Here is a 15,566-nt window from a genome sequence, read left to right as displayed (position 1 = left end):
AATATTTTTTTTAGAACTACTTATTATTAGTTGAATGATTTCATTTCTTTTAAAACAATAAACTTGAAACTTGTTATGCTTGAGTATTATGACAAGGCACAGTTGTGAGACAAGGGACATTATCCTGAAAAACAATACATTTAGAAGTTATTCCCCTTTAAAAGTTATGATATTTAATAAAATTGGTTATTGATAGAGATAATTCTTACATGGCTTTATCATGTTAAAGCATGCTGATATTAGCTTTACACTATCGACGCATCAATGCAAAAAAAATGACTCTTTTTAACAGTTTACCGTTCTTATTTTGTATATGTGATAAAAAGAATATTGTATTTGTGTAGATTCAATACTAAATTGAGTATTAAACCTACACTCATTCAATATCCTCTATTTATCATATAAAACGCAGCGTAGGAGTGTAATTAAGCCATTTAATAAAAACGATATTATACTAGTGTAGTGACATCATTTGCGCTATATATAAACATAATGTTAAAGCTCTCTTAAGCGTGACACTATAGGCGTGTCAATGAAAAATTACTCTTTTTACAGCTTTCAGTTCTAATTCTACATGACTTGTATATATAATGTAATATATAAAATATTATATTCGTGTAGATTCAATACTAAATTTATTGAACTTGTTGAATAAAACAATATTATGCTCGCTAGAGGGTCGCAAAATATGATTTTATTCAACTTGTTCAATAATTTAGTATCAAACCCACACTCATTCAATATTTATTACACTCCTGCACCACTGTGTTGATCAAGAATAGAAGGCTGTTGCTAAAAAATAGTTATTAATTTAATTTAAAACTATTTACATCTATGACTGATTGAGATCAAACGACCAAATTGTTTTCAAATAGCGAGCAAAATCAGTTCCCTAAATAGTGATTTGATATATTTATTTTTTTTTTGGCGGGGGGGATGAACTATACTACAGAACCGCATATTCTTTATTCTTATCCGCTTGGTAAACTTTTCCTAACATCCGGGCAATACGATATGGAAAATGGCGGCCGCTTGTAACGTTGTCCAACGTAATATTTTCCTTTAACTTTTGACAATAATTTTGCTCTTTATATAAAATGAAAATGAGATACAGAGGAGTTGAGAAATAATCTTCAAACTTGTGGATGTTTTCTGTCATTTTCTTTTGAATTATCATTTGTAATTGTCTTTGAATTGAGTGGCTTTGGCCCACCATATCCACGAATCTAAATATTTTTTAAACAACTTTCGGTTTTGGTTAGTATGCCAAGTCCATAAGAGAGAATAGAATTGAATGGAAATGGCCTAAGAGAGCTCGATACACTCTTATACAAATGATTTAAATGAAAGATGTCATAGAAATAAAAAGTCTAGTAAAGCAGAGTAAATGTGGAAGATACAGTAGTAGCCTGGAACCCCGTTGTATCGATCTATTAACCTATAAATCACAACTGCAGTTAAAAAACATTAAATTTCCCTGAATCTTTATTTTGTATCATTTATTTTGATTCTTTTGTCAAAAATATTACATGGCAAACACCACTGATATATAGTTTTAGCTTTGAAATAAACGGTTATTTACAGACATGTCAAACAGGTTGAAGAATTAGGTCACGCCATTATATCGATGCATTGTGAGAATCGCTCAGTTAATCTAAGTTTTGGAAGGCTGACGCATCTTTATGCTATATTTTTCAGTCAATTGGAATAAAATGTCAGCATAAAAAATTTAGGAACTTTCAAAAGACAGTAAATGTGTTTTTAATAAGAGCACACTATTTATAAGTCCATTTATTATATACAAAGTCTGACGGTACTGGAAACCTGTTTTTGGCCGTTTTTATGGCACAAAACAAATGCAAAAGATTTTCGTGACACTTTTGTAAATGTTAGCAATCAGTAGCTAGTTCATTTTGCAAAAAATCGAAAGATTTGTAAATAGATCGATACAATGAATAGCACGATACAATGGGGTTCCACTATATGTTCACCAACGCTGAATTCGCTAAAAAACAGACTCGATAAGGTTATGAAATACAAATTATATACTGTTATACCGGATAATAATTATTGGGTGTCAGACCTCGAGGGGGTTATAAGAGATTTCTGATCTCGCGACCCTACGCTGGATAAAGTAAAGTAAAGAAGGTTCACAACCACAGACACTCGGGTGATCAGACGCAGCACCCGGCATGCAGTGTTGCATCTAGAATTTCAAAATTATGGGGGATTGTCCCCCACTCAATTGAAAAATATGGGGGATTTGATAAAGATGTGGGGGACATACATTGACCTTACAATATGACATACCGAATAGAGTTAATTTATTTTACATTCAGGCATTTTTGACAGCTATCGTCCGCTCAAAAACGGAAGTAGAAAAAATAAAATATTGACTAATCGAGATGACTTAGTCGGCTGCTACACGCGATTTAGTACGTATTTAGTAGTCAAAACATGGCTGAACGTTTAAGATAAGAAAAAATAAAATTAAAAAGAAAAATGCGGGCCCTGACGCCCTAAAAAGCCGAACAAAACGTCTGGGGGGGGGGGGGGGGGGGGGGGGGGGGGGGGGGGGGGGGGGGGGGGGGGGGGGGGGGGGGGGGGGGGGGGGGGGGGGGGGGGGGGGGGGGGGGGGGTAGTCATACACAACGAGTGAACAACAAACCATGGCTGAAGCGTTTAAGATACGATGAAGATAAACTGAATTAAGTTGAAAAGATTGTCAGATGCGCGACTTGGCATGCACTGACTTCAATAAAATGCGCGATCTGCATAAAAAATGTGCAAATCGCGCTACCTTGATGCAACACTGGGCGTGACTTGTACCTGTCAACTGCCAATAAAAAGTTTTTAACATTTAAACACAGATGGGGCAGCCATCTGGATATCATAGATTTGTTAATAACCATCAACTGACAAAAAAAAACCCAGTTACCATCATGTTTCGATATAGCCAAACAAATTGTGCGCCAAGGTTTTTAATATGAAATTAGGCAAAGCCTATAAACGGGGAAGTCAGTAAAAATTCTTTCATTTTTCCGTTTTAAATGTGTCATTCGATATTATATGTACCCGCTTTCAGTTTCACTTGAACACTCGACGATTATTTGTAATCTGAAAAGATGAGATTTGTTCCGTTATCGGAATACACCGCCTTTTATCATTGAGTTACATTGTAAATGGCGGCGCCTAACTAGAACTGACACTGAAAATTTCATTGATAGGTATAGAATTCTATAATATATTTTTTAATTGTTTTTTTTTTTTTTTTTTTTGACTTCCTTTTAAATTATACACGTGTAGTCTATAGCCGGGCAAGCCAAAGCCCAGCAGGCCCGGACTTTGACTTTCCTGTATTATCTATACCTTGGTAGCTAGTTACAATAAAGTAAAAATTACAGACTTTGAAAGGCACTCTTGTCCAATTCTTGTACTGCTAATTCACTTATACGGAAAAAGGCTGGGACCTCGAAGCGTGCCCAGGCTTTGTCTTCAACCTTGCCCGGCTATAGCCTAATTAGCCCGGTTACAGACTAGACATGTATTTTTAAAAGAAAACCGAATAAATAAACAATTAAAAAATATATAGAATTCTATCTATGAAATTTTCAGTCAGATCTAGTTGGACACTGCCATTTTCAATGTAACTCAATGATAATAGGCAGGTTATTCCGATAACAAACAATCGCAACTTTTCGGATTAATAATAATTGTCGATTATTCTGAGTGAAAACAGATGCGTAGACTGGTCCCCTGCCCACTTCTAATAAATATGGGCAGCCATCTTGGATGGGAACCATAATAGACAGGGAACCAGATTGAATAGAAGAGGTGCATAAAATACCAAATGACACCTTTAAAATGGAAAAATGAACTTTTATTTTTTAACTGACTTCCCCATTGGCTTTGCTTAATTTCATATTAATCGTGGGCTTGAAATTTCGTGATTTGATAAAAATGGCATTTTTGTGGGGATTAAATTTGTGGATTTTCAATTTTTTGTAAAAAAAATAGATAAATGAATAACTTAATGCCAAGTAATCTTTGGCATGAAACATCTTCTAGTGAGTGTCTACCAAGTTTGTACAAAGAAAAGCCCTGGGGGTAAAAATTGGCCCTGTCCCAGGGGGTCATTGATTTTCCTTATATGTATATATTAAAAACTTAAAAAATCTTTTAGAAAACTCAAATAGCTAGAGGTTAGATATTAAGCATGAAACATCATCTAGTGAGTATATTCCAAATTGTTCAAATTAAAGCCCTGGGGTCAAAATTGGCCCAGCCCCAGGGGTCATTGATTTTCTTAATATGTATATAGTAAAAACTAATAAAATCTTCTTTTAAAAACCCAAATAGCTAGAGCTAATATATAAGGCATGAATCATCTTCTAGTGAGTGTCTACCATGTTCTAATAAAAGCCAAGGGGTCAAAATTTGCCCCGTTCAGGAGGGTCATTGATTTTCCTTATATGTATATATTAAAAACTTTAAAAAAAACTTTTCTTTTTTTTTTAAATCCCCAAACAGCTAGAGCTTATATATTAAGCATGAAATATTTTCTAATAGGTGTCTGCCAAGTTTGTTTAAATAAATGTGTCAAGAATGTTTGTTATACATAGAATAGAGAGAGACATTGTAAGAAGAATTTGTTTTGGATCTTTAATTCATGAATTGACCTAGTACCCATGAAACCTCGAAAATTCATGCCCCACAAATAATAATGATATCTTGATGTCAATTTGACAGCTGATCGATAAGCGTGTTTGGCAGTTTGAAATGGTACAATCTTTTGAAACTATACTTCCTGCCTATATAATTGTTGGCGGATTGCATTGTAAATAAGGCATTGCATATTTATGTTTTGATAAACTGAAGTTTCTTCATATTTATTTATAGTCATGAATCTTTCATTAATTTGATAGCAATCTAACTGAATTTGTACAAAATTATTTCTCTAACCAATAAAATAATAAAATATACATGTATGTCTTATAGAAACAGAAGAATCTGGGGAGGTGAATGCTGAGTTGTTGGAAGCGCATATTGTGGCTCAAGCAATAACAGAACTACAAGAAATACAGGCACCAGCAACACAGGTAACACAAAGGGAAATTTAATGATAATTAGCAAAGTAACAGAAGTATGGTGATGTTTAAATCAATTCTAAAATTTAATGTGACTGCATGTAAGCAATGACTTGTTTTTAAAAATCATATCTTTTCCATTATTGAAAAGGTGCACATTTTGTCCTTTAAAAAGGTACTAAACTCATATTTTCATTCATGGAAGCATCAGTAAATAATAAACAGTTGTTATTGAAACATGTGCAAAATGTTTGCTCAACTTTGATTTTGTTGCATAATACTTTATTCTGTTTTCATATATAATTCATGTGAGTTTAATTACAAATATCTCCAAATATCTCTATAAGAAAATGAAAACATGCAGTATGATATTTCACCAGTTATATCAGCCATTAAACAGACGAACGTTCTCTAAAAATTATATAAGAAAAAAATAACATTTACTGTTTTAAGAAAAAATTAAGAAAAAAATAACATTTACTGTTTTAGCAATAAAAGTTATTTCATGTTTGTATGTGAGACATGAAATGAATGATTAAAGTTGTTCTATAATGTTTTCTCAAAATGCCTTTCAAGCACTAAAAGTCACAAGTTCCTTGGTTTGAATGATGTTCTGCTATAGTTTTTTTTCTGTTCTAGACCTTGGTAACAGAGGGTGATGATGAAGGGTTGACAGGTGAAGTGGAAGGTGATATACAGGGTGTACCAGGACAAACTCATGTCATCTATTACATTGAAGATGGTGCTATATCGAGGTACTTATATAAATTACAATACAAAAGTAAAATTTTATAAGTTATAATGATTGAAGATTTAAAAGATTATTATTGTAAAGTAATTGACTTAAAATTGCCTTAAAACTGAGGATAAATAGGACAATTTTAAGGAAGCTGGGTATTAGGATGAATTGGATAAATCTAAGATTGCCCAATTTGGATAACTGGGTATTGGGATATATAGGCTAATTCTAAGATAGTTAGCTAGATAGTGTGGGATATAAGGGGAATGTTTGAATGGTGTAATTGTCAGATAAATATCTGTATAAAGTTGTACATTTGGTTCACTGCAACATTTGAACACCACTTCTAATATAAATAAGTTAAAATTTAATGCACTGTGTATGTTTTTATTTTTAGGACAGAGGATCGAACTTTGGTTGACTCCTCTGTGCAAGCAAATGATTATGAAATTGAAAGGAGATCTGGCAAATTGCCAGCTAGGAAGAGGGTTATACCATTCAAGTTCAGGTAAGATTTAGCATTACTGTTTCAGCATTGGACATATATTAATTGTATTACTGTGGTATACTTAGACATTTATTATTTTGTAGTTCAATATGTGATAATCAAATCAGTACAGGCAGACCATGATAGTCAGTCATCCATGTTGTTGAAAGATAAATAATATTTTCAGAGATACATGTGAATCAAACAAAGTATTCTTGTTGTAATTCTTACTTGCATTATTTGTATTTGACATAATCTACTGAATTCGCATTATTATAACTGGTCATATATCCTGTGAAAAAATCTATATTGTTGACAATAAGTATTTTGTTATTCAGAGATTACAAGAACAACTCCAATGATGAGGACAGTGACTCTGATTATGATCCTCATGAATACTTGAGTAGTCGTCCTGCAAAAAAAGCCAAGGTATCAAAGTCAGAAACACCTATGTCTGGAGAAAGGAGTACAAAGACTAATGTAGATGGGATAAGAAGAGGTAACAAATCTTATCTATGTCAAGTATTTTATTCATGAGGTAAATGCTTGGAAAATGAGTAATGTCATTTAACAGTGACCTGATACTAGAATTTTCACTTTTCTTTTGTCGCTTTAATAAAAAATGGTTATTTTTTAAATTCATATGAAGAAAATAAGTTAAATTTGAAGTCTTTGGCTGGTTCTTAATTTTATGTAATATATAATTTTTTATTTGTAATGTTAGCAGTGGGGCGTCCAAGGAAAAACTACTATCCATCACAAACTGACAGTCCAGCATTACAAGATGAAGTAATTACAAATGAAGTGGAAAAGATGTATCAAGAAGCTATTCAGTTAACTCATAATGAGATACTGGCTGGTCAGGCTCAAGGAACAACTGAGGAAAGTGAAACTGCACAGCCGGAGAATGGAGAAGTAAATGATAGAGAAGATTCAAGTAATGTTACAGCACAGGATAAAGACACAGGAAATATGGAGGTAAAAACGGAACAAGTCAGCGAAGAAAATGAACCACCTAAAACTGTGGAGCACAGTCACAGAATGACAACAAGAGGAAAAAGAGTGTCAGTCTATGGTGCAGAATTTGAGGGAGGTAAGCAAGCATGACATAAAGTTGTATGAGAAGATGTCGTAAAGTTAGCTTAATGTCAGGTGTTCAGTTCAAGTGCCTGATATTGTTTGTAATAATACACAAATAGGGAGTCCTATTGTTATCCTTCTACATTAAAACTGAAAGCAGCCATTTGACTTTAACAATGCCATTGTTATTGAATATCCAATCTAATTTAAGAAAAGAAAATCATCAATTAATAAAGTCAAGCCAAATAACACTGATTTGCAGGCTTGTCTTCCTCTTATTTGGTCTGTACAAGTTATTTTTCATTACATGTACATTAATAGAAGCCAGGGACCTTGGATTCTTTCATGTGAGGATGCTTTCCAAGTTAAGCTTGGTGGTTCTACACAGGTGCGGGCATGTGCCTGATTTAATGCACAGAGGGGCACCTGAGATCTTCCTCCTTGAGTAACTTTGAAAAGTTGCCATCTGATCTCCACTGTGTTGGTGCATCAACAACAAAAAATTTAAAATTTAGAGGAGCAGGAGCAAGCATTATAATAAAGCAACTATCTAAATAATTTTTTGTATTACCAGTTTAAACATGACTTATATTATTTACGACAGGAGCTTTCTTTGGACGTGGACGTGGAAGACCTAGGATGTCTAAACTACCTTTCTACAAATGTGCAGAGTGTGGCAAAACATTCAAACAGAAAGGTAATTGAGCTAACATGATTCAGTAACATGATGTTGCATTCATTACTTTTTTCATGATAAAATTTTTATATTATATTCATATTTTTAACTTAAATTTCTGTACCATTGATAAAATACTTCTACACTTTTCTTTACATATGTTAATAAATTCACATCATTATATGTTTGTTAATATTGGCATTATGCAGTTTTCAGGTGATAAGTGTCTTGTTTTAAAAATAATTTGTAAGTTTTGTAATGAGCCTGGTGATCCGTGTAGCAATAAAGAAATTGTTGTTAAATAGCACTTTTGATAGGAGTGATTTTTTGTGTCGCCTTAGGGGTTACTTTTGTCGGCGTCTGCGGTGTCAGCGTCGTTGTCGGCGGCGTCCCCTAAAGCTTGTCCGGAGCATAACTCAGTCCTTATAAGTCAGATTGACTTCAAACTAAGTATGCATGCTTCTTTCAATAACCCGAAGTGCAGTGCACAAGGACCGGTACTCTGCACTTCTTAATTTTTGAGTTATTTCCCTTTCTAAATTTTCATACTTTAATTTTGTCCTGGCCATTTCTCTTCAACTATAAAAGCTATAGACTTGAAACTTCATAGGATGAAGGGTCTCATTAAGAAGAAGTGCAGTGCACAAGAACCGGTACTCTGCACTTCCTAATTTTTGAGTTATTGCCCTTTGTTAATTTTCATACTTTATTTTTGTCCGGGCCATTTCTCCTAATGTATAAAAGCTATGGACTTGAAACTTCATAGGATGATAGATCTCATTAAGAAGAAGTGCAGTGCACAAGAACCGGTACTCTGCATTTCTTATTTTTGAGTTATTGCCCTTTGTTAATTTTCATACTTTATTTTTGTCCAGGTCATTTCTCCTAAAGTATGAAAGCTATGGACATGAAACTTCATAGGATGATAGATTTCATTAAGAAAAAGTGCATTGTACAAGAACCGGTACTCTGCATTTCTTATTTTTGAGTTATTACCCTTTATTAATTTTCATACTTTATTTTTGTCCAGGCCATTTCTCATAAATTATAAAAAATATGGACTGGAAACTTCATAGAATGATAGATGTTATTGATAAGAAATGCAGTGCACAGAAACTGCTGCTCTGCACTTCTTATTTTTTGAGTTATTGCCTTTGGTTAATTTTCATATTTCATTTTTGTCCTGGCCATTTCTCCTAAACTATATTGTTCACAAGGCGACACATCCGACTTGTGGAGTTCTAGTTACTTTCTTTGAGTCAAATTATATACTTAAGTATGCATATTAAAATTGAACAAACTTGAAAATACCTGAAATGATAGTGTATAGTTTATATGACTAAATTCTGCCAGAATAAATGGGTATAGTAGGTATAGTTTTAAGGTTATTCTTTTTTTTTTTAAGCATAACTAATCCTGTCATTTACATGTTTACAGGAAATTTAAAAACTCATCTGAGATTACATATAGCTGGAACTGCATTTCATTGCACGGAAGAGGGATGTGATAAATCATACAGATCTAATGAGAGTTTGAGACGTCATCTCCTGACTCACCAAGGTATTACAATGGTATTGTTATCATGTACTAGTCAATGTAACATCTTCCCCCACATGTAAATCCTTCCCCCCGGGAAGTTTGTGGGATATTGGAGCCAAGTTTTATACTCTAGTTCCCGCATTGTCAGGGCAGTTCAGGTAGTTTTGTATAATAAATGATGAAAATACTGTTTAAAAAGTATGTTGAGATGAAATTTCTGTTTTATGTTTGTGTATGTGTTATGGTGATATTACTGTTTGAAGTATATTGTTTTAAAAAAGTCAAAATATATTATGGGAAAACATACTTTAAACTCAAACTGTTATTGTCCAGGTGAATTGAAATTTTAGCATATACATGTTTAAAGCAGTGTAAATGTCAAATCATATTTGGATCTAGGCATATCAGATGCTGGAAGTAAAATAATTAACATTCTTGTTATGATGAGCTGTGATCTCCCATTGTCGCCTGTCCGTGTGTCGTGTGCCGTCAACAATTTCTTTAAACAACATCTCCTCTGAAACCAATGAATGCACATTAACAAATCTTTACAGGAATGATCCTTGATGGTCCCTTTTCAAATAGTTCCAGTCTGTTGCATAAGTAGATGACAGGGCCAGAAAAAAATGCAAGTTTTAAATTCTTCTTGTCCAAAAGTACAAGATCCAGAGCTTTGATATTTTGTATATGATTTTGTATAGGTCCTCTACTAAAGTTTTTCAAATTTTGTCTCTAGTGTCAAAATTGGCGCCACCCTTGGGGGATGGGTCATACGTTTTCCTTATATGTATGTAGTAAATACTTAAAAAAACTTCTTCTCCCAAGTAAAAAAGGCTAGAGGTTAGATATTTAGCATGAAACATTGTGTAGTGAACCTCTACCAAGAATGTTCAAGTTATAGCCCTGTAGTCAAAATTGGCCCTGCACTTGGGGTCATAGGCTTTCCTTATATGTGTGTAGTAAAAACTTAAAAACTCTTCTTGTCTGAATTGAGGTTGGATATTTATAACACTTATAATATTGATTATGATTATAATTTAATTGAAAGTACAATGTATTGCTACATAAAGTTGGATTTCCCAGAAATTATGTTACAAAAATATTTTCCAACATTTTATAGGTATTAAACCATTCCCGTGTGATATATGTGAGCAGAGGTTCTCAAGCAATGTTGCTCTCACGGAGCACAGATCTCGACATTCAGACGAGAGGCCATACCAGTGCCCTCATTGTCAGAAATGTTTTCGCCAGATTTCCTGTTTCAAGCGCCATGTTGTGATACACACAGGAATGTTGCCATATTCTTGTAATGTTTGTCAGAAGAAATTTGCTCAGACAGCATACCTCAAGTCTCATATGAAAGTGCACACAGGTAATAGTTGTTAAATCTTACTAAAATTGAAAGATCCCTACTCTGACCTTTTATGTGAATAACAAAAGATTTGCCACAAACATTGACATGTGTTAACAAAAAGGTTGCAGTACCATTCTTATTGTAATGCACTAATCAATAGACAGGTCAGGGTCACATAGGGATTTACCCATTATAGATTTATGCTAATAACTTGTGCAAGATATTGTGCCTCCTAGTATTGATAGTTAAACTTATGAAAATTAGTTATAAGAATTCATTTGTAAAAGTATAGAGTAAAACATTACAGTTTCAAAAATTTGCTTTTTAGAAATTTGGTAACTTTTTAAGGTAGCTCTCTAGCTTTAAGACTGTCACTTATTTGGCTTGATGTGTCTATTGGTGATTAAAGTGATAAAAGTGGTTTCTTGGTTGTTTAACAAGTATAGTATGAATTGGCCATATAACATTAACATGAGTAAAAAAACCTATTAAATAAAATTTTAATACTTTGGTCAAATTTTTTTCACATCTGTGTAATGTTGTGATAGAAAACAAATCATTTAATAACAGTGTGTGTTATTTTTTATACAGGAGAAAAGCCATACCAATGTACAGTGTGTTTTAAGAGGTTTGCCCACCAGTCTGACGTGAAGAGACACAGTACAACACATACAGGTATAGATCTCCAAATTTTACAAATATCATTCAGATAATGTATTTAATACTACAAATATCTAATGAAGTGACGGTTAAATTTCATTTTAAACTTTATTTACTAGATTATACTAGTGGTTTGATTGGTGAAGGTGTGAACAATTTTTTTATGTGCAACTTTTTCTCAATGGATTTCAGTTAAATTTTCACAGAAGTATTTCACAAATTACCCTAAAACGTTTTGTTAGGGGTTTTGTGATTTGAGTATTTTTGACAGAATTATTGCTCTTTGTTTTTGTTCCCACTTATATATATAGATATACTTATAAATTTGAAGTAAATGATTTAATATATAGTTAAAATGACGTGTTAAAACTTGTTTACTACTGTTTTGCAGCAACATTGTGTCTATGCTCATTTCCCATTTAAAAAGACAGAAAAATTAATTTTGTTAATTTTAGGAGAAAAGCGATATTCTTGCAGTAAGTGTCAAGCCAAGTTCAGTGATGTGTCCAGTAAAAATCGTCATGAACGAGAACATGAAAACAACAAGCGATACACATGCACATTGTGTAATGACACTTTTAAACGTCCCGGACAGTTACGGTCTCATCTCAGCAAAAAACATTCCCTTGCTTTTGCTGTAACTGTTGAAAAAGACAACAATAATGGAATGTTTGCCTTTAATAGTCTAAAAGTTGGGGAAGACGGGGAATCAAACTTGAACAATTTGTCTCAGCAGAGGATAGTGTCACTCATCAAGAATCTGCATTCAAAAGCTATACCAAATGAGGGAATTATTGAAAATGTACAGTTAAGTGGAGCAGAAATAGTGAATCAATCAGCAGAAAATGTAACAGATATAAGTCAACTAGAGAAAGAAGTAGATGCCAGTATAATAGAAGGGGATATTCAGGTTCCTATAGAACTACAAGGTGTTGAGATACAAGGAGATGGTAGTGGGCAAACATTTATAGCAATCACAGACTTGGCTGATTCTCTTGGTGTAGCTGAGAAGGATTTATCTGGTGGACAGGTATTGCATATTTGTATTTTGCATGTTTATAATGGGGATAATTTCTCTGTAAATATATGGATGGGAGTAGGTCCCCTGTATAAGAAGTTACATATTTATGATAATGATGATTGTGGCCAAGTGGATTAATGTTATCCTTAATTACTGTGGGTTCAAATTAAGGAGGGGACATTGAATTCTTTTATATAAGGAACCAAAATTCTAGCTTAGGAAAGTTGTGGTAAAATTATAAAAAAAGCTACTTTGTTACTTTTTGAACTATTTACTTTTCCATGAACACAGCTGAGCAGTTAGAATTATTTGGGCCTCTTGTTTATTTTATATATTGTATGTTTAATAATAAAACACCTCAGACAAAACTTTTTTATAAGCAGTATATGTGTAATTTGTGTATATGTGTTTGTAATTTTTCAGATGAGGTACAGGGTTCTATATGAAATAGATGATAATGGTGAACAGAAGCAAATCCTGGTTCCCTTTAACCAGACTGAGGAGGAGGAGGAGAGTATTCAAGTAGAATACAGTACAGAATCTATGGTTCCTGGTTGTGTCTCTGAAGAAACCACGGCCACTGAAACAATTATTGAAACAATTGACTCAATCCAAGAAATCAATGCACGCTCTGATGCCAATGAAAACTCTGATATGAAATTAGAATTTTTTGTGGAAAAACAGCAGAAGGAAGTACCAGATAGCACAGAAACTACAGATGTTATTGATACAGCTGGGAATCAAAAAGAGGATGTTCAAGTGACAGTAGCGAGTGGTATAGATTATGTTAATAGTCCTGATTTCTCCAAACAGGAGTACTATAATTGGTTGACTAATTTCACGGAATGCTGTAAAGTAGTTCCAATGCCGCTAGATGTGTCATTATTCCAAAAGATTTCTCAGGTTCACAAAACATTGTCAGATGTGATGGCAACACCTTGTGGAGTTGTAGCAGATAAAGAAAACTTCCGCGTGTTAATGAATATCTCTAAAGAATTAAGTACAATCATTAATGAACATTTGGTATATGTACTGGAGAATTTAAAAGGTAACGAAAAGCAAGTTGAAGGCTGTGAAATTGTGGAAAATGAATAACCGAAAAAATTGTATTGAAACATAAACTGATGATAAAATAGATTATCAGTCTTTTCCTAGCCATTGTGGGGAAAAGTACATGTATCTTTATCTCACAAACCTGTGAGTAATTAATATTTATTTTCATATTGAGTTAACATTCTTGTCCAGTCATTTTCTGAAATGACTCTTCAAATGGGGGTTATATGAATATATGTTTAACTGAACAAAAAAAAATGATGGAGTACTTATTTCATCTCCAAGTTGTAACAAATGTTTAGCTAAGTTATGTATTTTGTATGAAATCTTCCTCTTCAGTACTCAATTTATTGAATGAAACAAGATATTGCTCACAAAATATGATTTTTATTCAACCTGTTCAATAAATTATTCGGTTCAAACCCCATCAGGGACAAGCTGTTGTTTCCTTGATCACAAAATTTTACACTCATTGCTAAGTAAATGTTGATTTGAGTGTTTCAATAAACTTTTAGCTTCCAACACAAACTAAAAAAAAATTGTTTATACTAATTATTAAACATAGACTTGTTCAATTTTCTTTATATACTAGATATTAAGGACATGTTGTAATTGCAACTTTGTTTCTCGTACTCTTAAGACTTTGCTATAATCCTGGTATTTCTTATGCTCACATATTTGTTTACAGAATAGCATGTGTTAAATTATTTAAATGTTGACATGAATTAGGATTTCTAAATTATTAAAATGTGCAAAATTTGGTTTTCTTGTTGTATTTCTTACATAATGTTTATTTCTGTATTATTGTTTATAAAGTTTGCTAGTATTGTACACAACATTGTATGTTTGTTTGTTTGATTGGGTTTTATGTCACACAGACACAGAATAGGTTATATGGGGACATTCCAGCTTTACTTGTGGAGGAAGACCTCAGTTGCCCTTCCGTGCATTATATCAGGCACGAACAAGCACCTGAGTAGAACCACCGACGTTCCGTAAGCTAGATCGATAGCTTCCTCACATGAAAGAATCCAAAGTCCCTGTCGAGATTCGAACCCACAGCGGTGAGGGGCAAGTGGTTTGAAGTCAACGACTTTAACCACTAGGCCACGAATGCCCCACAACATTGTATAATAACCTAGTATTAGACATTTGCGACATAATGTCGGGTAGGATTACCGAGGAACAGTTACGCTAATATTGAGGGGTCATCTCAACACATAGTATGTACGCGTTGAAATAAGACCAGGACATTTGATTGTGTTTCTTTTTTTTTCATCTCAATTTTCGTGATTTTTTTTGCTGTGCTTCCGCAGATATTTCAACACTTTTTAGATCATATTTGGCTATTGCTTGTTTTCGATATATTAAACCTTTTCACTACTGTTTAATTGATGAGCGCCAGGCCAGGGGTTGTTAGTACCATTTTTCATGTATTTGGCATCACGTGGCTTGAACTAATAACCTTCTTCTGTCGAAGCACGCTCTACTAAAAGTGTTATGGAGGATTTAAATTGTATATGGAATATTATAAATACATCAGCATAATGCTACAGCATGAAGATATAATGCGTCAGTTAGATAGACACTGATAAATTTTATTGCATTTAATTCAGGTTTTTTTTTTACACGATGCCAAAATATATAAGAATTTGGTACAGATTTAGGGTCAATGATTTATGATGTAAATACTTATTACTTATGTAGTTTATCGTTTTTTCTTAATCATGCTTACTTAATATCTTGATTATTTATTTCGGTAGAATTTTTGCTTATAATCCCACCACGATTCTTACTGAAATAGCAGAAATGTATTTCAAATGCACACATAGATACAAGTTCTCCGAGTTGAGTTCTGAGACACCCGAAA

General features: G+C 33.3%; 1 protein-coding gene across 1 annotated transcript; it reads left to right on the top strand.

Annotated features, from left to right (window-relative positions):
- The first annotated feature begins 986 nt into the window (after positions 1–986).
- Positions 987–14,457, top strand: LOC132724439 (zinc finger and BTB domain-containing protein 24-like). Its single transcript, XM_060709334.1, has 12 exons — positions 987–1,049; positions 4,999–5,099; positions 5,727–5,842; positions 6,224–6,334; positions 6,652–6,812; positions 7,038–7,406; positions 7,998–8,090; positions 9,507–9,629; positions 10,729–10,980; positions 11,554–11,637; positions 12,078–12,652; positions 13,067–14,457. The coding sequence occupies exons 1-12, from the start codon at positions 1,022–1,024 to the stop codon at positions 13,736–13,738; spliced, it is 2,685 nt and encodes an 894-aa protein (XP_060565317.1). The 5' UTR covers positions 987–1,021; the 3' UTR covers positions 13,739–14,457.
- The last annotated feature ends 1,109 nt before the right edge of the window (positions 14,458–15,566 follow it).

Source organism: Ruditapes philippinarum, unplaced genomic scaffold, assembly GCF_026571515.1.
Source record: "Ruditapes philippinarum isolate M1 unplaced genomic scaffold, ASM2657151v2 ctg363_1_1_1_1, whole genome shotgun sequence".
In the NCBI taxonomy this organism is placed as follows: domain Eukaryota; kingdom Metazoa; phylum Mollusca; class Bivalvia; order Venerida; family Veneridae; genus Ruditapes; species Ruditapes philippinarum.
The sequence above is the reverse complement of the archived record's forward strand: the minus strand, read 5'-3'. Positions and strand labels throughout refer to the sequence as shown.

Bases quoted from the DNA above. Each gene is read 5' to 3' on its own strand.
- LOC132724439 (XM_060709334.1), top strand. From the start codon at position 1,022: ATGGCGGCCGCTTGTAACGTTGTCCAAC. The intron at 1,050-4,998 runs GTAATATTTTCC...TATGTCTTATAG, and splicing joins CGCTTGTAACGTTGTCCAAC to AAACAGAAGAATCTGGGGAG. The intron at 5,843-6,223 runs GTACTTATATAA...TTTTATTTTTAG, and splicing joins GAAGATGGTGCTATATCGAG to GACAGAGGATCGAACTTTGG.